General features: G+C 39.3%; 1 protein-coding gene across 14 annotated transcripts; it reads left to right on the forward strand.

Moving 5' to 3' along the window:
• The first annotated feature begins 540 nt into the window (after positions 1-540).
• On the forward strand, positions 541-27,724 carry LOC135089434 (dnaJ homolog subfamily C member 5-like). 14 transcript variants are annotated; one of them, XM_063985003.1, is made up of 11 exons: positions 3,290-3,468; positions 4,617-4,755; positions 4,931-5,083; positions 5,409-5,540; positions 12,487-12,540; positions 13,694-13,782; positions 14,633-14,689; positions 16,448-16,492; positions 18,156-18,298; positions 19,317-19,366; positions 22,175-27,724. In XM_063985003.1, exons 1-10 carry the CDS (start codon positions 3,305-3,307, stop codon positions 19,331-19,333), a joined length of 993 nt encoding a protein of 330 aa, XP_063841073.1. In that variant the 5' UTR covers positions 3,290-3,304; the 3' UTR covers positions 19,334-19,366; positions 22,175-27,724. The 14 variants fall into 14 exon arrangements, with proteins under 14 accessions (XP_063841084.1, XP_063841086.1, XP_063841080.1 ...); XM_063985014.1 differs by lacking the exons at positions 3,290-3,468; positions 19,317-19,366 and adding an exon at positions 541-673; XM_063985010.1 differs by lacking the exons at positions 3,290-3,468; positions 19,317-19,366 and adding an exon at positions 2,148-2,341.

Genomic DNA, 27,724 nt, shown 5'->3' on the forward strand with positions numbered 1-27,724 from the left:
CTGTAGGCGGACACAACTAGTTCAAGGTAGCTTGTGTTTGTATTTGTACAGTATGGTATAATGATTTGCAAGAGCTGTACAGTACGGTAATGAAGATTTTAGCGTAGCTGTGTTGCCTCAGTAACGCAGATTCTTGTTAAAATAGTAAGCATATGGACATGACAATTGCTAATAGCTATTGTAGCAGGAAAACGAAAACGAAAACGCTGCGTGATTATAGGGAAAAAAATCTAAAAAGGATAGTCAAGGCCACATTCGTAATTCTCGGCTCAGATTGCATAAATATTTTCTATACTTTCGTTTAAATAAATATGTTGCTTTAAGGCATTTATTAGTAAGATTTTAAGACTTTTTAATATCATCTGGCAAGTATCAAAGAACAAGACATGTATATATTTTGTTGCAAATCATATTTTCACACTAAACTAGGTCACGGTGGAAACTGATCACAAAATCATCCACGTATTTTTACACAAACAAATCAGTATGTTTGATTATATTAAGACGTTTACAAAGAAAACCAAGAAAAATACATTTGAACGGGACCCGAGAGAGCGTGCCGCCGAGTCCTCCCACAGTGAGTCCAGGCCGAGGCGGGGTGGTGTCTCTTGCCTCTACTGTGACCTCTTTATGACCTGACCCCACTACCGAGGATGGACAGGAGGAAGCTCTCGTGAGTGTCAACCCTAAGATAACCCTATAGTAAGACAGAGAAAGATAGGAGAGGAGTGGTAGTGAAGGAGAGGAGGTGTAACATGTCTCCTCCTTGAGCATTATCGATTTGTATGCGTATTCCTCTAAATTTTTGTTGTGCTACTTATTTATCCTGTTACGTAGAGGGGCTGGAAGTTTTGGTGCAGCTTTTCAGTCGGGTGTGTGGATTTGCAGGTTAATTAGCTGTAGGGTGTTTAAATGTGGCAGGCATGTTAACGTTAATTGTTGGGTTAATTCTTGTTGGGTGCATTCTTGTGTTGACTCCCCGCGCATATGTTTATCTGCCCCTGTGTGCCTTCTGAGGTTGTTTGTCTAGCGTCTCCTAATCTTGTTTCTTGATTACTTCTTAACCGTTTCTTCTCATTTCGTTATTTGCCATAGTTGTTATCTTATTTTTGTTGATTATCCATCTCTTCCCTATTCAGCTTCGTTCTGCCTTATTTTGTTATCTGCTTTACTTATTTGTCGGATTTTTATTGAGTTATTTCGTGGTTTTCTTTCGTCTGTTTTGTTGTTTTTGTTATCTGTCATGCTTGTAATCTTGTCATTTTATGGTTACCTATTTCTTATCGCTTCTTCCTTCTACCTTGTTTTGTCATCTGCTAAGCTTATTTGTTATATGTTCATTGCAGCATTCCTTGGTGTTCTTCTGTTTCATTCTGTCATTCAGTTATTCCTTGTTTCTTTACTTTCATTCCATTGTATTTTGCTACCAATCTTTTTTATTTGTTCCTTATTTTTTTTTTTTTTTTTGTGAATTATTCCTCTCTCTCTCTCTCTCTCTCTCTTGTTCCACTGTGTTATCTGCTAAACTTTTAATCCTGTAATCTGTAATTTAAATCTTATTCATTATTTCTGTCACTCTTAATCTATCTTCTAGTTTTTCTTTCACTTGGTGTATTATTCAATGATTTTTTTTTTCCCTTCCATTCTGTCTTATTTCAGTATCTGCTAAGCTTGTACTGGAAATGCTTTATCTAAATTCTGCCTATCTCTTTTTAATTGATATTCCATCCTCTTTTGCTTTGTGCCAAACTTGTGTCTATACTCTCTCTCTCTCTCTCTCTCTCTCTCTCTCTCTCTCTCTCTCTCTCTCTCTCTCTCTCTCTCTCTCTCTCTCTCTCTCTCTCTCTCTTACAGTTTCATGCATTAATTAAACTAACCTTAACCTTGCACTTCCATATTTCTGTATCACTGCATCCATTTCAGTGTCCTGCATGCATACCTATAATATTTTTGTTATATTGTTCAGTTCGTGCCATACTGAAATAACTTCCTGATGAAGTTAGATAGATAAAACTAAATAACCTTACATCTCTGCTTCCGTATAAGTTTTGTCTATTTAAGGGTGTGGCATCCGCTATCAGTAAATAACAAGCTTTTTATTTTGTTACGATAAGAGAGAGAGATAAGATAGCAGGTTAAGTTTTTTTTCAAGTGTGTAGCTGGAAGGGATGCAGCACAGACAGATGTATTCATGTAGCAGGAATGTGTAAAGTTGAAACAGTGCCAAGGAAATAACAGCCAGTGACGTGAGGGATTATCCAGTTTGCTGCCACTGAACGCCAGCCCCAAGCCAGCACAGGTCCCTCACAATGGTGGGAGGGAGGCAGGAGAGGAGTCTGTCGTGAGTGCTAACCACATGGCATACATTTAAGGAGGTCAAGAAGGAGAGAGAGGCCAAATTCACTGCTTTAATATTGCCTTCTTCTGCTTGGTGTTTAATAAGATTCATTGGCCCTCTGTATGACTCTTTGGAGCTTAAGAGAAGTTTCATGTTATTTTAGGCATCTTTTTATAGCAAGAGAAGGTATAGAAGGTAGGATTTATCTAAGCTTCCTTATTTTTCCTCTTAATTCTTAGAGATTATTGGTCTGAGGGATTAATATTATACTCTAAGCTTCTTATTTGGATGTGGATAGAGGCTGTAAAGTTCATGAACCTTAAAAAAGATGCTCGAAGTATTAGAATGTGGCCTGGTGATGGCGGCATATCACAGGTGTTGCCATTGTGCACATCACCTCCAGGTGTCAACTCACTAGCCTCAGGTGTCCATTTATGAGGTAGACATGGCAAGGGGGAAGGGATGTGCAAGGGATGTGTTACTGGCCAACTTTGTGCAGTGTTGAGAACAATTGATTCTTTTAAATATTTGAGGCACAGCAACTATAGAGTCATGTGATGCTGCCCAGAATGTGAAGTTGTGTTAAGCTTGTGGATTTTTTTTGGACACTCATTCAAAGAAACATAATTTTTTCTGTATTTGGGCACAGCCTTTACTTGGTTATATTCTATACTTACATTATTCGCTTACTTTTTCTTATGTCTTGAGGTTTTAGTACATGTATGGTTGTTGCAAGAGGCCAGGAGGATTGATACGCAGTTTTACTTTTAGGAAGATTAGATATATCAACCTTTGTTCCCATATGAGTTATAAGATTAAAACTCTGATAATCTACTTAACTGGGAACAAAAAGATATCCTATTGTGCATTAGATAAAAGGAGATAGTTTTCAAATGCATGATGTTGATAAAAAAAAAAAAAAAAAGTGATGTCATGGCTTGATACCAGTTAGAGGGATTAAGGTGAATGTTCCTCCTCACTCAAGCATTGCCTGTACTGAGTGAGCAATGGCGTTGTCTATCAGTGGTGTGCCATGAGACCAAACAAGAGGATAACAGTGAAGTCAGGTTTAAATATAGTGACTACAGCCAGCGGTGTGTATGGAGGAAGACCTACAAGTGTGAACTGAGGTGTGAGGAACATGTATGGATTTTTTCTTGTGTGTGATACATACATAGTCTCCTTTCCCACACATATACACAAGTAGTCATACAAAACCAAAATATGGAGTATATTGTAATGTATTGAAATAAGGGATGTGAGTTGATTCAGTGTGATAGCCAGTTTCCTTGATTTCCTATCAATACAGACTCAGATGGTCTTGCTCACCCACACATGCAAAACTCTCCATTCATTTTTTTTTATTCATTAACCACACATCCCACCAAAGTAACTGTATAGACTAGTAACATAAGAAAGCTATATATTACTCCAGGTCTGACTACATGCAGTGAATTGCTAAGAGGTGCTGTCTTAAATCTGCCTCAGAGAAATTAATAGCTGGCAACTTGAGGAACAGGCAGGGAGAAGGGAAGGACCATGTGACCATGAGTGTGGCCATCTGCTGTCACACACTTCTTGCACCACCACCCTCTCACAGTCCTATCATTCTTCCCTGCCCTCCCTCAACATACATGCCCCACCCACACCATTATGGAGACTGATCCTCTCCTACAGTCGTGAGTGGTTCCTTGGGATGCTGTGGGTAATGTCATATGCACAGAGACAGGGAAAGGGAGTGTGTCTTATTGGAGTTTATGTAACATTCAGGTTTTGTTACTGGTGTGATGTTGGTGTATGCTGTTGATTAGTTCCTGTGTTCAGAATGGTGCTTAAATTGCATAAGTGATTCTAAAGTCTAGTTTATATTGGTAGGTCATGATGATTGGCACATGAAAGCTTTACATATTTTCTAAGGGTTTGGTTGTCTTTAAAATTTTGGTGAAATAGGTTTTGCTTTGGTGCAGTTTATTGTGAATCTTCTTGGCATGGATAAGTGGGTATTGGTAATGGTTGTCATGTTCCTCCATTGTATACTGTATAGGAGAGGAAGTAACAACTAAGACCTGCTGTTATATGCCTGGCTATCATTGTATAGGTTTGTGTATGAGTTTTCTAGTTTATTTTGATTACAAACTTGTATTTATGGTAAGGGAAAGGAGCAAAAGTTTGGGCACAGACAGGAACAAGAGGTACAAGTCATAAAAAATAACCTTCCCTGTCAATCAGCACCATAAACAAAACTATAGCAAAACACCATTTGCTTTTCCCTTGGCAGGACCACGGGGGACTCCCTTTACGAAACCCTAGGGGTCCCCAAAGATGCCACCACTGACCAGATCAAGAAAACCTACCGGAAACTGGCTCTCAAGTACCATCCAGACAAGAACCCCAACAATCCAGAGGCAGCCGAGAAGGTACGCTGACTTAACTTTGTACTTGTTTATGTTATGGAAGATACTTAGATGATGTTTGTAGTGTGTAGGTTTAAGGTTCTTTATCTCTTACAGGAGATGCAGGAGATGTCTTCAGTATATTTTTTAAAGTTTATATGAATAATCTTGACTTTTTCCTCCTCTTCCTCCTCAACAGTTCAAGGAGGTGAATCATGCCCATGGAATCCTCAGCGACACCACCAAGAGGAACATTTATGACAACTATGGTTCACTGGGTCTGTACATTGCCGAACAGTTTGGGGAGGAGAATGTCAACACTTACTTCCTGGTTAATTCTGGCTGGTGCAAGGTGAGTGGGTCTGAAATGTGCTGGAATGTGTCTATTTAACCTAAGACACGCAGGATAGTGTTTATTTTATTTTTATTTATATTATTTTTTTTATAACGGGCACTGGCCAAGAACAACAAAAAGTAGGGCCCACCAAGAAAGTCAGTCCCTGAAGAGAGGTCATAAAGGATGATTCAAATGTAGGGATCTTAAAACCTCCCTCGTAAAAGAGTTCATAGGAAGGAGGTAATGCAGAAACAGACAGATAGTTCCAGAATTGACAAGAAAAGGGATAAATGATTGAAGTTTAGTGTATAATTTATCTGAATCTTGTTTTCTCTCCCAGGCACTGTTCCTCTTCTGTGGCCTCATCACTGGCTGCTACTTCTGCTGCTGTTGTTGCTGCTGCTTCAACTTCTGCTGCGGCAAATGCAAACCAAGGCCTCCCGATGAGACTGGAGATTATCACAACCTGAACGTAAGTGTTGGCAGCAAGTTTCAGAGAGTCAGGATGTCTTGAGGTAGAAGAAAAGGGAGAAGTGGGAGTAGTTAGCCATGTATATGTAAATGTAAATGCATAGTCAGAGATAGAAGCCAGGCAGAAAAGGTTTAATGGCACAAAAAACTAAAGAGAGTTGGGAGAAGTGGCAAAGGGTTGTAAATAAGGGAAACATGTTGGAGTAAAGGTATGAATAGAGATAAAATGCATAAATAAGGATAGCAGAGAGGTAGAACATGATAAGGAGAATATAGGTGGTGACCAATTGTTGATGAAGAGAAATGGAGTTACTGAATTATTTATCTTTTTCACGTAAGACTTTGTAATTGACTTGTGGTTGGTACACTGGATTCCTACCATAAAGTATGTGTATGATTAGAAGGGAATGTTATATGGACAACTATTAAGATAAAGGTGTTCTTTTCAGTAGTTGATCCTCCCTCTTAGTGATTTAACCTCCATCTGTAGAACAAGGATAGAAATAAAGAAGTTGGGGTAGAAAAGCAAGTGTTAGGTGATCGAAGGTGAGAAATATCAGGGAATGATTTTACGAGGGTAGGGTTCTTGTAGGAGGGAATATATTTGTATCATTTTGGAATTTGTCCTTAGTGTGTATTATTTGCTTACAATTGTCTGGAAAAAAGATTGTGTGAAATATGTTGAATTATACTCTAACACACACATACACATACATATTTGGTTACACTGATTTTGACAATGCAGAATGTTTTTGCCCATAACACATTTTGTATATGAGTTGTACAAATGCTCACCCATTTTTTTGGAGCTTCGTGCACAACTGGCAGCTTCCCTACACCTGCTTTTGTACCTAAGTGTAGGGAAGAGTAAATTAGGACCTGTATTTTTCTTATTTTTCTTACAGTATTCTGAAAAGATTGAAACTAAAGAATTGGTGAAAAGCTACTGTATATGTAAGATTTTTTTCTCATTTTCTTATGAAACTTGTAGTCCTAACTTTCCTTGTAGGTAATGTTAGAAAAGATAAAAGGCCAGATCTCCCGCTCATTTTGTAGTAGAGGCAAGGAATGAACAGTTTGGTTTGAGATAATATGCTAACATTCTTCGTAACATATATTGCAGCAGTTAGGCATAACAAGCTAAAATAATTGGTCGTGAGTCAGTTCATCTGTTGCATTCATTTTCACTGTGACTTCCTTTTTCTCTCAATCTTTAGACTTCTGATAATGGCAGGTGATAAATTGCCAACTGATCAAACTTAAGACTGAGAGGAAACGCTGAACACACAGGAAGCGAGTGCACCAGATTAATTATGTGACGACCATGACATGTACTATTGTAGCTGTAAGATAAAAACACCATTGCTAGGAAGTGACATGTGACAGACTATTTACTTGCATATTTACAGACAGGTGCAGAGGACTGGGTAAGGCAGCACCCTCCCCTTCCCCTTAGCGTTATTATTCGTCACACTGATGCATGCTTCACTCCCCCACCCTCACCCTTCCTGTCACCACCACTATGTACATGTTATCTCACAACACCCACCACACCCCCACCTCCAAATTGGTGTTGTATGTAAAAATGTGTTTATTCAGTTATCAATTTCATTTATTTGCTTTCATCAGAACTTTCATGTGTGTTTGATTTTTTATTTACTTTTGTTTATTTTTTATGCTGCTCTTTTGAAACAGTTCACTAGTATTAACTTTTTTTTTTCCCATCTTGTATTACCTCCATTCATCTGACAACTAATGGAGGTTTTATTTATTTATTTATTTATTTATTTATTTATTTATTTATTCATTCATTCATTCATTTATTTATTTGTTTTTATTTATTTATTTATTTTTTATTTTATTTATTTATTTATTTTTTATATATTTTTTACAGACCATAGAACTTCCTAAGGAAAAATTTTGATGTGAGAATGTATCATCATAGCTCACTTAAGAATTGAAGATTTACAGAATTAAGTTCAGTGGTCTTGTCAGTGTTTTAGAAAGTCGTGTGAGGGCAAATGAGTGGCTTGGAGATCATCTAGGTGATTGGTGTGATATTACATCAGTTTTCAGATCATTTGTTCCATCTGCCACACTGTTGAATAAATAAGACCACCACTTCAAGAAAATATTGTTGTGTTAATAGCATTATTGAAGCTACTTGACCTCACATGTGCAGCATGTGCTCAGCACTTCATGCCACCACAGCTCAGTGGTTGTCTTGTTCAGCTTGTCATGCTGCGTGCATGAAGTGGTGTTGATGGGAGTCTGGCAATACAGATTAGTAGAGGGCGATGTGTGAGTGTCGAGATCAGCCAGTAGCCAGGGTGTGGAAGCAGGCGAGGGGAACTAGTTGGTCCAGGTAGGCTCACATTTGACAGGAAAAGTCAGTGAAAATACAAAAATCCCCACACCAGTCATGATCTTGTAAATTGTATTATGATTCACTTCATTAAATACTACTAGAGCATTCCCATGTGGCTAAAAAGTGTGCCTGATCATTCTTATTGCAGAGAAAACTATGACTAATCATTAGAATGTGCACTGACTTCTCCTGTACAAGAAATGCCTTGTTTCATCCTTTTTTGCATCCAGGGAGATGTACAGGTGTTCTCATGTTGTCTTGCCCTTTTCAACTCTTCCCCATCAGTTTATTCCTGTGCATCTGAAACGACAAAAATGATAACCTTATTTTGCTCTTGATATACTCTTTCCTTGCTGCCTCTCCTTACTTTCCCTTCAATTTACTCCTGTGTATCTGTTGCCAGGTCAGTACTTGCATCTCTTGCTGTTTCACATCATCTCTCCTTATGTCTTATATTTTATTTCCATTATCATAAAAGCTTGAAGCATCTTACCTAAATGATCTGCAGCTGCATACTGGACAGTTGTCTTGAATGAGCCTTGCATAGATTGAGAGGTGGAGTATCTCAGGGATGTCATAGTTGCAGTTTGGTATCTTTTTTTTTTTATTCTTTTGCATTTTTGATTGATAAAGGCATCATCATATTGATAAGTGGGATTAGGCATGTTTGCAAAGCCACGTGTGGATATTAGACTGATAGTATGGAAATGTGTACTTGTTTCCCATTGTGGAGCATTGTCATGTATGGAATGTGTGAGTCTGGTGTAAGCTACTTGAACCTAGACATAATAATAGTTGACTGTATACTTTCATCTTGTCACATCACTCCTGTTTCTACAAATCAACAGTGTCACAAACACTGTTCTGAAACACAACACACTTCAGAGTTATTTGTATATGAGCTATTATGTTATCAGAAGCTACTCTGGTCATGATGAAGAATTGCTGAAGATATAAGATTATGACTGATGAAATCTCACAAAAATCTATGAGATGCGGGAAGATGTGTGAATGTGAGTAGGAGAATGTATTATTATGAATGGCACAGAGAGAGAGAGAGAGAATGACAGAAGATGTCTGAGGTACAATAAGTGCCTGCCCACCCTCCCCAGTTTACTTTAAAAATCCATGTGCCTTCCTAGTCTTCTTCCTCTATTAATTTTTCTTAATTTCTTTTGTCCCCTCATGTTGAGTTCGATATATGATATCATAGAAAGGTTGGCCTCCCCCATAGTGTCATCAAATTTCACCCATCCTGTCCCATAAGTGAACAATAATTTTTGCAACACTATAGTCTTTTTAGAGTGAGTTTGTGTGAGGGTGGCGAGTGTGTAGCTGGCTGGATTCCACCTCCCTGTCCCTCCCTCATTCCACCCCACCCATCTCCCTTTGTTATTTGACTTATCCGCCATTGCCTGGGTGCAAGGGCAAGCGCACGTCCCTTTGTTCTCGGATGCCAGTCAGGCTGTAGAGTTTGTTAAAACAAGATGTTTGTAGCTTGCTAGAGTGATGGAGCACTGGCATGAAGGTCAGGAGGATTTATTTAAAGGGCCATTACCAGTAACTATTACCTGAGTATTAATGGTAGTACACCCCTGCTGTGCTAGGTAAGATAAGCACCAGTCATGGGCTTGGCTGAGTGCTGTGCCAGTTGAATTATGGTGGACCATGAGTCTTACCCTCTCCATCAATGCATCCTAGTGGTTTTATGTCTTTTTGGGAGTCTGGGAGTGGTTCTCTGACCATCTTGGGCCTGTTAGTTGTTGTGTACTTGTGTCAGTAATGTTTTGTGCCATTAAATGCAACTGGTATTCAGAGCTCATTGCTGGGAGCTCTGAAGCTAGAGGATTTCATGACACTGCAAGTGTGTGGCTGTCTGTTTTCTCTACAGACTTCACCAGTATATGGAGGTGATTATCTGTTCTCTTGGAAATTACAAATAGGCTGCTTGCAAGCAGGATTTAATATTCTGTTAGTCTGGGTTGGCTCTCACATGAGGTTGTCCACTGAATGTTACAAGCCTTATACCTGTGTGTTCATTGTCCTGCCTGTGCCCCCCTAGCACACAGTTTGTGATTCTTTCTCAGCTTGTGTGTTTGGTGGACAATTGTATTACTCCCTTTCCTGTTGGTGGGTGAAACAAAGTGGCAACCTAAGAAGCTTTATAACTTTTGGCAACCAGCAGGTGCCTGAATTCATCATGTTTATGCCCTGCACTAGGCTACATTGGTGGTAGTCTAGGGAGAAGTGGACCCGAGTGTAGTGGCAGATGTGAGGGGGGGCTGGAGCTGATCATAACAATATTATGGGCTGTTTATTAGATATTATGAAGTTATGCATTTTTTTTTTTTTTTTTTGCATTGAATTAGGTTTTTTGCATTTTGTGTTTTCTGAAAAGCTACTTTGTGTGTTTAAGAAATTACTGTTTATATAGAATTATTATTATTTTCATACTTATTATTAATATTATTGTGGTTGTTTTTAACTTTATTATTATTCTGGTTAGTATGGCAATTCTGGTACAAAATATAATTTGAATTCCCTGCATCTTGTGATGAAACAAAATCCCTTTAAATAATCCATTTTAGCATGATAGACGTTTCCTCATTTTATAGTATGTATTCTGGAGTTTTAGCATTGCTCACTATTTTCCTCCTTTATATAAATAGTTCCTTTGATGCTCACTAGTCAGTTGTGTGATCACCATTCATATGTGTATACAGTAATATAATTGAACATATTACTAAAATTAAAAAAACATGAGCTGCAATACCTAATGCTATTACTACAAGCAGTCATATTTTATAGTTTCATACAAGCTGTGATATCCTGTAAAGCTAAATTTAAGCCATAGACTGTCCATCAACCACATGATACAAGGAGTGATGGTTTAATTATGAAGCACAAGCTTTGATATCCTATCACTGTAGAGTTAGCATTAGATATACACTGGAATCTTTAAATAAAAGCATCAACATCTTAAAAACCAATCTGGTGATCATACAACAGGCTAAGATCCCCAAAGAAGAATATAAAACCCCATGCATCCTACTACAATTATTCATGGGTGACACATAATATTGTCCTCTCATAACACAGTATGGTCATGGTCTAAAGTCAGGGAACATACATCACTTCCTTCCACAGTTTTTTCCCCCTATTGGACTTTACTAATCATCAGGTTTTATGAGGTCAGCAGATCACAGGACTTGAGATTGAGGGAAAGCACAGAGCATAGTGGAAGTGAGTGTAGGAGGTTACTCAACTTTTGACCATGCCTGCACCATTAGCCTGTTGAAGCATCACAGTGTACTGGCCACGGAGAGCATCATAGTACCACACACTAGTCTTGTAACGTCACCCAAAGCACCACGTTGCATACCTTTCCCTTTAATGAAGCACCAAGCATAGTGAGTGTCTTTAGTCGCTGTTGTCAGTACTCTCCTCTCACCCTATCCCTCCCCCTCCTTGCCTGCGGTGTATGCTGAGCATGGCTAGCCGTGCTGCTGCTGCTGCTGCGTGCTGGAAACCCCGGAGGCACGCTGGCCCATCCCACTGTGCTCTGGCCAGGGTTGCACTTTCTGGCTCAGCCTCTTGGGGCTGATGCTTTTGTCAATAACTTGAAAAGATTGGTCAAGGGCTGATAGAAATGTAGAAATTACTGACTGTAAGTGATCTCATTAAAAGACTTGCCAAAAGCTGATCAAACTGTACAAAAATCAGGTAACCATAATATTGATAAGCTTACTCACATTGCTGTGTGAAAGCTTGAGTACTTGGCATTATTGTTATTGTTTGATTCATGACTGATCAAGATACAAAAATATGGTCATGATAAGTACCTAACTGATAACTCCATAGACATAATTAATGCCCACTGTCATCTCTCACAGCTAAATATTGCATGAGGTGACTCAAAATAAAGATTTCATAATCATGTGGAAGATTATACTGTTTTGAAAGCATTGGTTCCTGACCTGCCACCTTGACGTGTTCTGCAGTAGACATTGTTGCCGGCAGTCAGGGAACATACAGCCTTCCGTGCAAACAGTGCAAGGCAAACATGTATTATTGAGCCACCTGTGGGTCCTGATATTGACACTTGGATCTCATGTTGTGTACTACCTCACACTCACTGTAGTTTGCTAAGTGTGATAGTCCTCTGTTTGGTTCATGGTTTCTTTTGATTTTTTTACTAACCAGACCCATCACTAATAACTTACAGGTATGAATACTAGTAATGTTAAGGCTTTACATAGATGACATTCACTGATACTTTGGCAGAACAGAAAGCAGGTATGCAAAATGAAGGAAGAGACAACAGAAGCAAAACTGACCTTGCATTCCTTTTTGTACCCAGCTCCATTATAAAGACTGTGGGCATTTTCATTCATAAACATATCTTTGTAGAAGCCCTGGGCCTTTCTCCAGCTGTAATCAAACCAATGAATAGCTCAAGCAGGCTATAGAGTGAGGCCAGCAACCCTCCTCCCCGAGTTGGAGCACAGTGGCAGAGTGCTTATTAACTACCTGGTGTGATGTAGCTTAGTAACCAGCCTCCCTTCCTCTTGCCACCCAGCGCGAGCAGGCGGAAGGACCCATCACCGACCAGCCAGGCCCTTCAGCCCCCAAGGTGAGTGCAGTCACCACAGGTAAGCTAGACCCTTATGTCCCCCATCCCTCGGCTCTGGGTGCCCCATTACCTGCTGCTTCGGGTTGACTGCAAGGGTGTACTGATGTCGCCTGATGACCAGCGCACTCATACCCATCAAGAGGATTAATTCACAATGGGGCAGTTAATTTCAGGATAAGAATGTCTAGAATTTTTGTTATAAGGGTATTAGAATCTTGAGATTGCTGATAGAGTAATCTCACCTTAAAGCTTAAAACACTGATGCTTTGAAGGAAATATTTCTTACATAATCCAAACTTGTAAATAGATTCTTCATTACTATTGGGGAGTATGATGTGCATTTCTTGTCTCCCCATCCCCCAATGTAACCAGTGGTTAGTGTTGCTGGTGAACTGCACTTCTCTGGCAGGTGTGTGGAACAGGAAACTGGTATATTCAGTTATTGTATAGGTTTACCTGTGTGGATATCTGAGTTGTGGGTGATGATTGATGTTGTGAGGGTCATTCAGAAGACTTAAGGTATGTAATGTGTGAAGTCATAGTTCATGATGTCAGAATGTCAGAGTCAGTTTCATTACCTCATTGATTAATCCACTTTGTTGGCAGTTCCTTCATTAATGATGTTGTGTGTTAGGTTCATGTGTTGTTGCAAATATTCTTGTATTGTGTTTGAATGTTTTTTGGTAAGTATTACTCTTTTTATTATAATTTTGATGTATTTTTATATGGCATAATATTTCTTTTCCATATGTTGTCACCATAAAAGATCTTTATTTACCTACATTATTTCCACTTACATTCATACCTGTTTTGGTTGCAGGCCACACATTTCCCTCTTTTTTTATTTCCAAGCTCTCTACTTTCAGATCTTTTACCATTATTTTCAAACAAAGTATCATTTGCAGTTCTTGTTTTACCTTCTTCGGCTCATATATTTCACACATCACTCACCTAACCTTCTTGACCTCACTGTTGTCTTAGTGCTTCATTCATTTCCTTCCCATTCACCTCCCTGTCTCAATACTGACTCATTTCTTCCTTCCCATTCATCTTCCTGTCTCAATACTGGCTCATTCCTTCCTTCCCATTCATCTTCCTGTCTCAATACTGGCTCATTCCTTCCCATCCATTCACCTCCCTGTCTCTGCTGCAGGAGGAAGTGAGCGATGAGGATCAGGAAGCAGCTAAGGCTGCAGGAGAGCCTGTAACTTCCCAGCCACCACCATCCACCAACCCCTTCAGGTATGCAATGGGGGAATGGGGCAATAGGAACAGGAGTGAGTTAGGCAGGTGCCCCTTGTAGATAGGTATTTGTAGCCACTTCAATAGGCCTTGTGTTTTTAGAGTATTGTATTTTTCACAGAATTTAAATTTTGTTTGTAGGATCTTTTCTATATATTTTAATGTTTTAACTGATTTCTTCTAAGATATTGGGTTTTGTCACTTGTCATAATATTGTTAGGCATTTATCTTTTCTGTGACTTGAATATGTGATTTTCTTCATTGTGCTTCTCACTAGTACATGTTGGATAGGCATGAAGGAGACCTAACTTCTATCTTGTCCTGTGTATCTCTTGATTTGTGGCAGTGTAGTTGAGTGAAGGTATACTATTTAACTGAGTTTTTAGTCTTACAGGAAGGTAACAGGAAAATATGGTGAAATATATTAATGGTATAAAGCAGAAGGAATGTTTGAGGGTTGCTGTTTTTCTCTCTCATTTAAAGTCCTGTTTATGTACTGAAACTGTGTGCTTGGAAGTTCAGTACAATTTTTAACTCATTGCAGTAAATAGTTATTTTAATGAAAAACATTTGGTATTGGTATTGCATGCTGATGATTTTGAGGTTTATTTGTTGAGAACACAGTAATCACGTTTCTAAAATTTATTCATAATGTGTGAAACTTAACTTTTACAGTATTGTGAATAGCATGAGCATCTTTGTCCATTTATACACACACAAGAGTGTCCGAGGGCAGAGGTGGTGTGGGTTTGGGTGCATGAGTGGGTGTCTTGTGGGTGTAGAGTAGCAGTAGTGACTGGTGGTGACAGCGGAGATGGAGGGGAACACTCTTCAACCTTGTGAATTGCAGGAAGCAGGAGGAGTCTGGGCTAATGAATGACTCGCGAGCCTCCACTAATCCCTTCAGGTAGACGGCTGCTTCATCTCAGGCATATGGACTCCTTTTATTTTATTTTTATTTTTCATCTTTTTTGTTATGCATCTCTTCTTCCTCCACAATCATGTCCCTTGAATGAGGCGGTATGAACTCTCTCTCTGCATATGCAAAGAGCAGGTACAATGAGTTTGTGTGTGTGTGTGTGTCATCATTCACACTGCACAGCCAAGGTATAGCTGTCTCTGTCTCATGCCAGCTGCCGTGGAATGTTTATGCTCTTTTTTTTTTTTTTTTTTTTTTTTTTTTTTTTTTTTTTTTACATACATATACATTTTGTTTTAAACCCAAGATGCTCCCTTGCTATTCTGACCATCCATCCATCCACTGATATGCCTGGAAGTGTGGTAGCAGGTGTGAAGGGTAATGATATTTAACTGGGATACTGAAGGTGATTATTTTGTGTAGCCTTTTGCATAGCCTTTTGATGGTGGCCTGTCCCTTTAGCCTTTTTGGTACTCACCATCTAGCAGATCATCAGTTCTCTATTTTCAACAGTATATGAGTACTTATTACATGATTATAAATGGAATTGATTGTTTGAGAAAAGACAGATTAGATTGCAAAATTCCAGAGAGAATTTTTAAGCATATTTTTTATATATCAAAATTTTTCTCCATAGACATAATAAAATAAAATGTGGCATTGCTCTATGACTGACTACAACCTCAGCTTCTGCTTTGCCAATGTTTGAGCTTCATGAGTGCAGTTTCCCATCACATTGCTGCCTTGCATTGTCACTTATCTGGTTGCATGAAGGGTCCTCTTGGCCTCACTGAAGTATGGCCTGAGAAAGCAGGAAACTTGTGGAGATTTGGCTCATGAGAGCAGCTGTGCAAAGGCCATGAGGTACTGATAGTGCTGTCCTGTGGGAAGAGGAACTGGTAGCACAGACAGCATGCCCTAGCTTCTCCCATGACCCTGCAAGTTAGGTCACATGGCTAGCCTTGTGCAGGGCCCCTGACAGAGTGATGGATGGATGGTCAGCAACCTGTACTTGGCAGTCTGTAAAGTACTCTTGATGTTAATTCTGAACCACAGTACATCATATGGTAATTAAGGACTATATTGTACAAGGATTTCTATCAAGGTATCCTGTGAATTATCAGACACCTTCCTGTGTTATGTGGTTATGACTTACAGCCTGCAAACTACAGCACTGAAAGACATTCTTGCTGGACGCTAGGTTATGTAATACTTCCACCTGTGTGTTTAGCTGACCTGTGGTGAGTCAACAGTTAGTACTCCACCACTTGGGTATTGTAAATTACTGTTAATTTCCTATGGTGTGTTAGTAAGTATGCAAGGACAGAAGTGTGTTGGTGAAAGAAATCAGTGTTGGTCTGCTTGTGTTGATATGAAGTTCGAGTCAAAGTGTATGTGTAATGTCCTAGAAACTAGGGAAGTAATGTGACTACTAGTAGGGTAAATTAAGCTTTAGTGTAATAATTGTAAAATACTCGTTTAGTTTTAGCTAAAGGGCAAACAGACACAAATGATTGATGATGTAGAGGAGTTGTCTACATCTAGATCATAGAAAACAAGTCTTGTTGTCCAGCATTTTGTTGTTTAGCTTTGAATGTAATAGCATGGTGACCTAGGCATGTGTTTGCTGACTCATGTTCTTTGAGCCATTAGAAAAGAGATTAAATAATGAAATTAATGGCATTACATTACTGAAGTTGGCAAGGTTGCTCAGAAGAACTCATTGATTTGTTGCTGAATTTGCAGGCAAGAGGAGAGGCCTTCCCAACCTCCTCGCAGCAATCCCTTCAGGTAGCTAATCAGCCATTCAGCCAAGTTTCGTGGATGAGCTTGTAGTTGCTCCATTCAAGGACCGACTCCAGCACTCTCGGCTCGATCCGGTTATGTTGACTAGTCATGTAGAAGCAAGTGTGCTGGAACCTGGAACCTCTGTGGGACTCTGCCCTGTGAGAAGAAAGGCTGTGTGTGCAAATGGCAGCAGCTCTCACTGACACACTCATGTCTTTGATACTCAACATTTATTTGAGTTTAGCACTTATTACCTGATGTTGGCAAACCTTGACAAACTTGTTTTCATCTGGACTTGCTATAGTCCTAATGGTCCCATCTGGCTTCTGTGAATTAAAGTCAGTCAGAAATTAACTTCAGTTTCTTGTTACTTGCTCTTCTCAGTGCAAGAAACAGCCTGAAGGTAAATGAAGCAAGCCCTTCATGGAGCATTTGTTTCATCTGTATAAATACAAATTGTACAAGAAGCCAGCACTATGAAAATTTATCAGTTTTAGCAGAGTTACACAAAGGGTTTTGTTCCTGCCTGTGATGTGCCTCCTCCCTCCCCTCTCCCTTCCCCTGCCTCACACCAGTGGACAGTGCCACTTTGTCCCCACAACATGAATGTACTGCTCCATTACACAGCTTTCTTACAAGTGGCATAAACTGAGGCATGTGTAACACATTACATGAAGTGTGTTTGTATTACTTCTGATTAGTCTACCAAGACTAAATGTATATTCTGTACTGTAAAGGCAGAACATACTGAAAGTCTGCCACCCATTTAAATTATGGCATGAAGTAAAACCTTGAGAACCTTTTTTTAAAAAAGATAAAAGAAATCTTAACTTCTGTGGATTTAAATGTAGAATATTGAAAGCTAATTTTATTGGATGAAGAACAAAAGATTATAAAGCCCCATTGGTATGCGAACCCTGGATCCTTTTGGCTCTATGTGTCGGGGAAGGTGGGGAGGCAAGTAGTGCAGGTGTCATGAGGACTGGAAGTGCTTAGTGACCACTAGTGTTGCGTGTTCTCCACACACACGAAATGGTGTGGATCATTTTTACCCTGGCATTGTGAATGGCCTGTGCATATCTAGGGTGGTCAGTAAGGATGAGAAAGAGTATGTGTATCTGACCTTCCCTTTCCTCAAGTGTTACCATTCATATGTACTCTTTGGATGTGAATACATGCGTACTACCAAATTGAATATTTTAGGAGCACGCTGAATTTTCTTTGACTTTTTCTATCGTTTAAGATACTTTGTAATGATATTTTTATATGAAATCTATATTTGACATGTCTTGAATTATCTTTTGTAGGAATGTTTTGTTGCATGACTTACTTTAAGATTCTTAGGAGCCTTAAGGCAGTAGTGTTCCTGCCTGCATGTCACCAGTAGACTTAGGGTTGGGCATGCACACACTCACATAGTTACATGACACCCCTTGTGTTGGAATTAATGGTTGAACATACACTGTTTTGGTCATAATCTCTCACACTGTTAATAAGCACTGAAATGAGTCATGTCCTTGTGCAGTATCTCAGAATTGCCGTACATGCAGATAGTAACTGAGCACCACTTACTGATCCTTGTCACTCACCTTCAGCTTCCATGAGTTCAGGTGCAGATCATACCATGCACATGACCTGACAACCTCCCTCTGCCCCTCCTCTGCAGGACTCCAGGAGGTGAGGGTGGCCCCGGGATGAGTCAGCCAGTGTTTGCCATGCCACCACCCTCCCAGGGCACCAACCCATTCAGTGCAGGAGCCAATGAGAGCACCTCCCTCAACACAGGTTCCCAGCCCACCTACACACCAGGTGGGCATTAATTTATGTTGTAAATTTCTTGATCCTTGATTTGATAGTTTCACTAGGATACCATCGCTACTATTCCTGTTAGAGTTATAGGGTAAAACTTTATGCTTTCTTTTCATAAGGCATTGTTACTTGTGTGAGGGGAATCTTAAGTCATGTGTTTATCCATGTATCCTGTTTTTCTTGGTATTGTGTTCATTTTCAGAAAGGTAGTTCTTTCTCTGTCCTTGACTTTTGCTACTGTTTAAACATTATATGCCCTTGATTATTCAGTGAATCAATTTTTATTTATTCCTAGCTAGTTTTAGTTTGTAGAGTGAATCCCTCCCTGCTCCACACACAAGACTGCTGCAGGTATTACAACTAGGCTTCTAAGTTTGTGAGTTTATGTTATTGACAGTGAAGGGCTTCTCCCCCTGTGCCATCTTTCCTTGTGCATTTGTTTTGTCCTTGAAATTGATATTTTATTTAAGGATTTCTTTAACTATTATGGGAGTGCTGACAGACAGAATATCATTTCAAACATCTCAAAAATGGTATTGAAACATATCAAAATGAGTAGTGTGTATGGGTATGAGTTAATAGTATGAGATCTTAAATTATTTTGTAGATGTTTGAAATATACCAGTATGTGGACACTACCCCGAAAATGTGCTGTTTTTGCCTCCCATTCATTAAGGTTCAATACAGTCTCCTATTCCTTGCATTTCCTTGGTGTTTTGGTGTGCTAAAATATAACAGAGCTGGAGCTGGAACTTGTGCTGTACTGAAGACTGCCAGCTTAGGCATCCTCATGTGCATCCATCCCACTTAACACACTGGTGGAAGCTCTAAACTTAACACCTAAACGTAACCACCTACATGTTATCCTGTGTGTCCATCCTAACACACTGCTGGAACCTGCACACCCTCGTAACACCACCAGAACACACTTGATGGTCAGGCGTTCATTGTTTATCTTAAGCTTTTCCATTTTACTGCAATAACCTGGGTGATTTGCAATTCCTTCTGTTTATTTCAGTTGCAGACGAGAAGTAGTTGATTTTCTAGAGCATTTAGGAGGTTTGGACAGTGAGTAAATATAGACTCAACTTGCCACATTTTATTTTCTGCTGTTTTTGTTATGCTTCTTTTATTATCTAGAGTGCTCTTTGTTTTTGTTTTATTATATTTTGTTAGTGTGTGTTGTGTATTGCTCCCTAATACATCCTGCCTTGTCCTGCCCTCACCAGATGCCCTTGACTAACACACTATCTCTCTCTCTCTCTCTCTCTCTCTCTCTCTCTCTCTCTCTCTCTCTCTCTCTCTCTCTCTCTCTCTCTCTCTCTCTCTCTCTCTCTCTCTCTCTCTCTCTCTCTCCAAGGTATCCATTTTTTTTGGTAATTCAGTATATTGTTTTATTTTTTGTAATTTGATGTTGAAAGTTGCTCTAGTATTATTGTACACTTAAATCTTCCTCCACATCCACCTCCTCCTCCTCCTCCTCCTCCTCCTCCTCCTCCTCCTCCTCCTCCTCCTCCTCCTCCTCCTCCTCCTCCTCCTCCTCCTCTTGGTATACTTGCAAGTTCTGTAAGTATGTGCCTATGTCTTACCTAAGTTATTTACACTTGTTTTCATTATTTTTTTTGCATTCCTGTCAAGTGGAAATATGCACTGGTAAAAGTAGACCTTGTAACTATGTAAAGAGAGTAGACACATCACATGCATACATAGTTGAAACCTTTCATGTCACAGGCACCACAGATATCACACAAAGGGGAGGCAGGATACAGGACAGGCTCTTGGATCAGAAGAAGCTGTATAAGAGTGTAATGGCAGGCCTGAGGGTTCTAGGAGTCGGAGCTCAAATGGCACTGTATCATGTTAACTTGAGTGTCCTGTCATGGATTCATTTCCTGGCTGCTTCTCTTTCTTGACATAATGCTGATAATGAATTCCTCTGGCTTATAACACGCACATTAAGGGCACAATAAGAAGATTATAGTGATTGGTTTTGTCTCAGCCACCATAACAAATACCACATAGATTCTCTCATTTAACATTTTCTACTATTATACTGAGTACCTCCCTATATATCACTCATACATCTTAACAGAATAACATGTGCTTTGCTGTATATACCACTAACTACATTGTTTGCCTCTTGAAATGGTGCATTATATAATGACAGACTGCACTACTGTTCTAGATAGGTTGTGGTCATGGATGGATCCTAGAGGTGCATACATAATTTTGTGCTCTTCAGAATTCACCCAAGTCTTGGTCTTGGTCTGGTTGGTAACTTGTCTTTCACCATGAGTGTCCTGGAAGTTCAATGCTCAGGTGTTCTCTCTCATGGCAAACTTTCTGTTCAGTTTCTTGTTTGTGTTGGGTAATTACAACCATAACTAAAAAAAAAAAATCAGAGTATGTGGTTTGAGAGAGTTGATAATTCGGTACCCAAGTAACTTTGTGGCTGTAACTGTCTTCCTGAAAACCTGTTGGATCCACCTTTGGTCATAGTAGAGGACTGGTACATGTGTTGTTGTATCTCAGTGTTATGGTTATTTGGTATTATAGGAGAAGGGGTGAGAGTGAGAGTGAGGCCTGTATTCTGAAACACTTTGCTGCACCCCTACCATTTCAAAAGGTTCTAGTTAAAACTACACAGGTTTTTGAGGGTGTTTTTATGGTTTCATTTACAAATTAACTAGATTTCTACATTATGAAAAGGAGATATAGTCTTGAGAACCCAGCTAATCATCTCTGTGGCCTTTGAAAATAGTTGTGGTGAGAAAGCAAAACATTTCTGAATATTGGGTCTTGTATGAATATTTGGATTCAAGAGGCAAGTGTGATAGTTGATATAGAGGCAGTCAATGTTTAAGTGGCAAGTCACTATAGGTTAACAGTATACTTAGCTATCAACAGAGGAGTACCAGAAAATGAGTGTCAGTTTGGCAGGGTATGCAAGGATGTTAAAAATATTCAAGGAAGGAGTCTTGTTTACTGGGTGGGGATAAAGTGTAGTAGCAGTGATAGAGAGGACAGTGACAGTTACTAAAGATAAAGCATCGGGAGAGGTGTTTCCTTCATTATATGGTTTCCTTTATTTATGGTAATCCTTGTTTTTCTTACATGATCTCTTGCATGCTATGAGATTGTTGGTATTTCTTTTAAGATGGTTTGTTTTCATAATAGTAATCTTGTTTTCTTATACATTTTCTTGCATGCCACTTAATTTTTATGGGGAAAAGTATGTAAGGAAAGACTGTTAAAGATTACCTCAAGGATGTTGTTTTGCTTTGTGGACAAGGGAAGGCACAGAGGAAGAGGCTGTAGTAGACAAAGAGGCAATAGAGTCTGCTATATTTATTTTGGCTACCTTTTCATTTATGTTCGATTCTTCTGGGAATATTTTATGCTTTTCTCCAGAAGTTAGGTCACATTTAGATGCTCCTATGTCAACTCTGCTGGCAATTTCTGTTCAATAACTTCTAATGTGGTGGATAAATGATAGGAAGTCTTAATTTGAATGTATGCGGAAGAGTACAGAGATATTACAGGATATTGTGTAGGATATTACTCTGATCACTGACAAATGGAATACATCTTATTATAAAAGCACTTACTAAAAATCACAATCCCATTACATCAGATGAAAGGCAAATCGTGAGAAATCTGCCTTCATCTCATTCACAGCAGATCACAAAACTCTTGCTGGACTCCCTCACCACAGCTTGCACCATTCAGCCTGCAGGCAAAGCACTGAAGTCACCTCACACTACACTCTACTTAGCAGTGGGGCAGATGAACATTCCCTACACACTCACCACGCTTCTCATTTCACAACCCATCTTAGAGCCTCATCCCACTCCTGTCATTGCTCCTTCTTGCCAGGCATGTCGCAGAATGCATCTCCTAGTCACGGCCAGTAGAGGTCCGGACCCGCGTGGAGGAGGAGGAGGCGTTTCCAGTCTGTAGAAGAAGCTCCTCGCCTCCCTGCATTCCCCCAGCTGGGCCCCTGTGAAAGAGAGAGATCCCAGGGGCAGTGATGCTGCACTCTTTACTTGAACGAAGAGAATACAAGTGGTGTGTGTGTGTGTGTGTGTGTGTGTGTGTCTGTTTAGAAGTTCATTGAAAAGGACATTTAATTCATCAGTTTCAAGTGGTTTTTGACTCATTAGAGAGAGTGAGAGAGAAAGAGAGAGAGATTCAGGTATATAGTCTTAGCATATCAGTTAAACTTTGCTTTTTATTTAATCCAGTCATCGTGTTCATTCAGCAGTGCAGCATAGATGCCCAGCTTTCTAATATTACTTTTATAAGCTGCTGGTAACAAGCGGCTGGTAGCTACCATTACCTCTCCAGTAGCCACCTTGAGGTTGTGCTGGTAATTAATTGACCAGAATAAGGGGTATTACTACTACTACTGCTACTATTATTATTATTATTATTATTGTTATTATTGTTATTATTATTATTATTTGGTACTAGAACAGGATTATTTATTTATTTATGCATTTTATTTATTTATTTATTTTTATTGATTTTATTTTTATTTTATTTATTTTATTTATTTTATTTATTTTATTTTTTTTTTTTCCCTCTCTCTTTTCTTTATTTTTCACTTTTATACTGAACATGTTCCTCATCTCATTGGAAGTGTAGGTGTTAGATGTCCTTTCTCTCTCCCTGCCTGCTGCCACCTCCTCTGTCTGCCACAGGTGTGCTGGGGAAGGGAAGGCTAGCTTGAGTGTGTCCTTATTTCAAGTTCACAGTCTCATTCAACACTTAGAGACAAGATGTAGATATCATATCACACATTTTGATTATTATTCATTATTATTATTATTATTATTATTATTATTATTATTATTATTATTATTATTATTATTGTCATTGTTGCTATTATTATTATTATTATTATTATTATTATTATTATTATTATTATTGGTATGATTTTGGTAATGTCAAGTGATTGCTGAAGTGTTAGTAGCCCCAGTCATCATTTTATATTCCTGTCTGTTATTAACCATTTCCTCTGGCACGTGATTCTAGAAGTGTAGTGTTCATTATAGCATGACAGTGTGCTCACATGGTTATATATATATATATCTGGTTCAGCAGTTTCATTATTTGTGCAATCAAGACTGAATGTGGCTTGCCAGTCTGTCCATGAGTCAGCAAGTTAATCTGCTGAGATTGTTATAAAGGCTTTGGTCAGAAGAGGAAGGAGCATCAAGTAGCATTTGTCAGGTAGATTATGGGGCTGGATTCCCTCACTCACCCAGCAAGGCACTTTCATTCATCAGTGAAGTGATTTTCCCCCACCACCTATCACACAATATGAACTTATTTTTGTATCATTCGACTGAAGCATTTTTTTTTTTTTTTTTTTTTTGCTTGGCTTATATACATACATATGACAAGTTATTGTATGGCAATTTTTAGGTGTTGGTTAAATTTATCTAAAGACAGGGATGAGTGAGAGAATGAGAAATTTATTGGATCTTGTTGAAGTGAGAGTAAGTGAGGGATGTTGAGCTGTGACTTACAGATGCCACACATGCTCCTCCCTGTTCTCTGCATTGATTTACGAGGCAGTGGGAGAAATAAAACCTGTCTGGCCTTCAAGTAGCAGTCACTGCATCTAGTCTTGTGGTGATATTGCACCTGCCTGCACTGGGCATTAGCTAGGCTGCCCCTCACATCTCAAGGAGACCTCCCCCCATCTATGCTACCTGTGCCAGGAAAGGAGACAACAGGAGGATGGTTACTAATTGTTAACTCGTGTACCTGTGCCAATAGGTTTCTTTTGTTTTGGGGACTTGTTCTCTGTAGCCAGTAATTATCCTCTCCCCGTGTGGGTGTGTGTGTGTGTGTGTTTGTGTCTCTCTCTTGCTCCATATTTATCTCCTCTTGTGACCTTGTCTCTGTTCATTTTCAAAGGTCATGTGTTATTTTTTTTTTTCACGTTTCTCTGTCTTCTTTGGTCTAAAAAGTGCTCCTTTGTTCTCTTGGGTCTCTTCCTCAACCTTATTTATTGCTCCAGATAAGTTTAGAGCAGTGTGGTAAGGATTTCTGTGTCTCAAATTTGTAGAAATCTGGGATCCCATTTTCGCATGTACTTATTTTATTTATGTTCTTTATGTCTCCTCGTACTTGTTTTCTCAGTAGTGTGTATTGTGTTTGAGTGGCAAGGGAAGTGGTTATAAGCGTTAGTATTCATTCAGCTGCAAAGTGAGTAAATGAGGCAAGTGCAAATGATTGTTGTTTATATATTCATGTTACTTCTCATGTATCATTTAGTATTTTTATGTTAATAACTTAAAGTAGGTGTTTTGAGGTAATGTAGCGCAGAGTCCAGTAAGTCTTCAACGTGGTGCATTTGTTATCTATCATTCATTGGTCAAGAAACTCCCCTGAAGAAATTAATCAAAGTGTAAAATATAGACAACCTCGCAGTGAAGCTTATTAGCCAGATTTATTCCCATAGACTTTATTGTTTTGCGCCTCCTATCCTTCCACTAATCAGGCCTCAACTGCATTCTCTAACATTAGTGCATCACCAGGCTTGCCAATCACAGTTACCTCTTTTCAGGTCATAGTCTGAGAAGTTTGCCTTTAAGATAACTAGCCTTCCTTTTTTACTGTCATTGCATACTTCCATTAATTCATTTAGCTGGCTTTTTCTCCTCAGATGGCTATTACTGTATTTTGGTGTGAGTGTGACTGTGACGGCAGATGTTATCCTTCTCTCTGTGACTTAGTCCTCTAAACAGGAGGCATTGAGTGTTACGAGTAATAGTGGATGTGGTTTGTCCATGTAGATGTGCTCAATACCTCCACATAGGGCAAAGGCAAACATACACACACACATATACAGTTCATAAACACATACGTACGTACATACAGTCAAGTGTACGATTTCTCAAGCCTCTCAAGATGTAAATACTATGTCTTCTTCTTACCGTCTCTGTCCTTTGTCGGTCTCTTTGCTCTCTGCCCCTCGTTAGACCTTAAGATGATCACGTGTCTGTCTAGAGAAGAGATGCTACTCAGTTCCCTGCAACATGTGGCTGCAGCTTGCTGGGACATGTTAGACTGAGTGTTGAGTAGTGATAATAATATAAAGTTGCTACCCATTTTATGATCATTGTTGAGGTTATTGAATTGTTAAATTTTTGGAAAGAGTATTTAAAGAAGACTTCTCAAACAGGGCAAATTAGGTCTGGATGTAGTGGTAGTGGTGGTTCCTGAGAGACTTTAGCTGGCCGTGGAGTTATGTCACATTGACTTGCAGATTGAGTTAGTGTTGGTTTTTCCTGTCTGCATTCCTAGTTATTGGTATCATGTTCATAGCTCGGATGTCTGTTGTTATGATGGTTACTGATTGACAGAGCTTGCATTATGGTTGGTTTGATAAATACATCACTGTATGAAGAGGAGTGTATTAGTTTTTCTCATTTTTGTTTATTTGATGAGAAATGTGTTGATTGGAAAAAATCTATAATGAAGATATTTTGTCAGTTAAGTGTTGACTCCTATAGCCATAGTGGAAGATAGGCATTATGCAGTAAATATATAGAGGTGACAGATTCATACAGCAGAATATAATGTTTTGTTGATAGGAGTGTAAGTCTTAGGTTCCATCATTCCATCCCTGAGTCATCCACCACACAGAGGGATGACAGCAAAGGCAGGAGGGTGCTGGACTTTTAGCCTTTACTGGTACTGGTTGCTTATTGTTCGTTCTTTCTCATTCCACAGCAATATCCATTTCCTTTATGCTTCATATCATGCTATGAATCGCAGCATCAACGCCAATATACAGATAACTCATTAACCCTTTGTAAAACCATCAGTACTGCTGGCTAAGTGTTCTCCCTTTATTCAATTATGATGCACCCTGTCATCTGAGTCTTGATGTGGCTTGGTGGGACAAAATGCAAGCGTATGGTGGAGTGAACATGTCAGCTTTCCAGGAACACCCATGAGTTTAGGAGTTTCACATCCCATCAAGTACCACCTTTAGGGCACCACAGCCTTCATTGCCTTTTATCGCTTGTGTGTGGAATCTGCCAGAGAGGAAAACCTTGATTAGATAGTGTAGCAGGAGGCTTGAGCAAGGTCTTCAGAGCCCATCCTAGATATCTGGTGCCTTGCAATAGCTGACGCTGAAGTGTGAGTCTCAGAAGTGTATGGGTGTTTATTCTCAGCAGGAGCATCATTCCAGGAGAGGCAAAGAATCTGTCATATCGTGTGGGTGCCAGTCAGGTCTCCAAGGGCAAGACTGTACCTAGCGCAGTGTTTCCCTCATCCCTTATGGTTGTACGTTACTATGATCCCCCTCCCCTGTTTATCTTGCTCTTCTCATCATGTCCTGCACGTGTCTGCCAGTGATAGAGTGAGAAAAAGAGTGTATACAGAATCTTACTTCTTGCATGATTGTTTAATCAGAGAGGTCTATTAGAGAAAAGGAGTTATTTATGATGGCAAGGATGTGTTAGTTGATAAGAAAAGAGCATACATACATACATACATACATTCTATCTCTCGCCCTTTTATCTTGATTCAAAATTACCTTGTGTATCCATCCAATAAAGCTACTTATAAATTTATGAAAAAATTAAATTATACCTTTCTCTAGCCCCAGTCAGGGTGTCGACAAATTTTTTTGTTATGTAAATTTGCATCATTCATCTGCATATTCAATTGAGGCATGGAAGGCTCACTCATTGGGTCATGTATATCATATTAGTAGGTATAAGTTCATGAAAAATGTATAGAGACTACAATACTTTTAACGTTCATAGAAGTGACTTCATTCCCTCCCTCCTGAGCAATAACTACAAATGTATCACCATAATGGGCACTGTTGTGTTGTCTCAGGCAGCGTCAGTCATCACCCTTGCATCACCAGACGTGTCTTTGTGGCTGCCATCTCGGACCACAAAGAGTCAGCAGCATTCCTAAGTTACTTGCAGCATCTTCCATGTCAGCCTTCCTAGCTCCCCAGACACCCTGACTAGTGATCACAAGTTACCGCTCATTCAGTCAGTTATCAGGACAGTGTTTTAAGTTCTGTCAACACTTTTCTCTGCCACTCTGCACCTTGTACTGTGTCACTCATGGGCTGCAGCAGGACAACACCCTGTCCCCGAAAATCAACATTAAAATTTCAGGGGTCATTTGCACCCAACTGAACTTGTGCCATGAATAATATAAAGTTGTATATTAGTGAAGAGAAATTGTAAATGCACTAATTGTTTCATGGTGTTGCCCTGCCCAGCCTTCCTCATTTCGTGTCTTAATAATTAATGGAGAAATGTGAGATACTTGAGACTGTAGATCCTGTACATATTTAAAAAGAGTTACTGTTGATCATGGTGATAACCTTATGTGCATGTACTGAGGCTGTAGAGTATAAAAGTCCCATTATTTCAT

This window comes from Scylla paramamosain, chromosome 33 (assembly GCF_035594125.1).
Source record: "Scylla paramamosain isolate STU-SP2022 chromosome 33, ASM3559412v1, whole genome shotgun sequence".
Taxonomy (NCBI): Eukaryota; Metazoa; Arthropoda; class Malacostraca; order Decapoda; family Portunidae; genus Scylla; species Scylla paramamosain.

Excerpts from the sequence above, each read along its gene's own strand:
- LOC135089434 (XM_063985001.1), top strand. The coding sequence starts at position 3,305 with ATGTTCCTCCTCACTCAAGCATTGCCTGTACTGAGTGAGCAATGGCGT. Across the intron at positions 5,084-5,408 it reads TTAATTCTGGCTGGTGCAAG|GCACTGTTCCTCTTCTGTGG; the intron begins GTGAGTGGGTCT and ends TTTCTCTCCCAG. Across the intron at positions 13,783-14,632 it reads CCATCCACCAACCCCTTCAG|GAAGCAGGAGGAGTCTGGGC; the intron begins GTATGCAATGGG and ends TGTGAATTGCAG.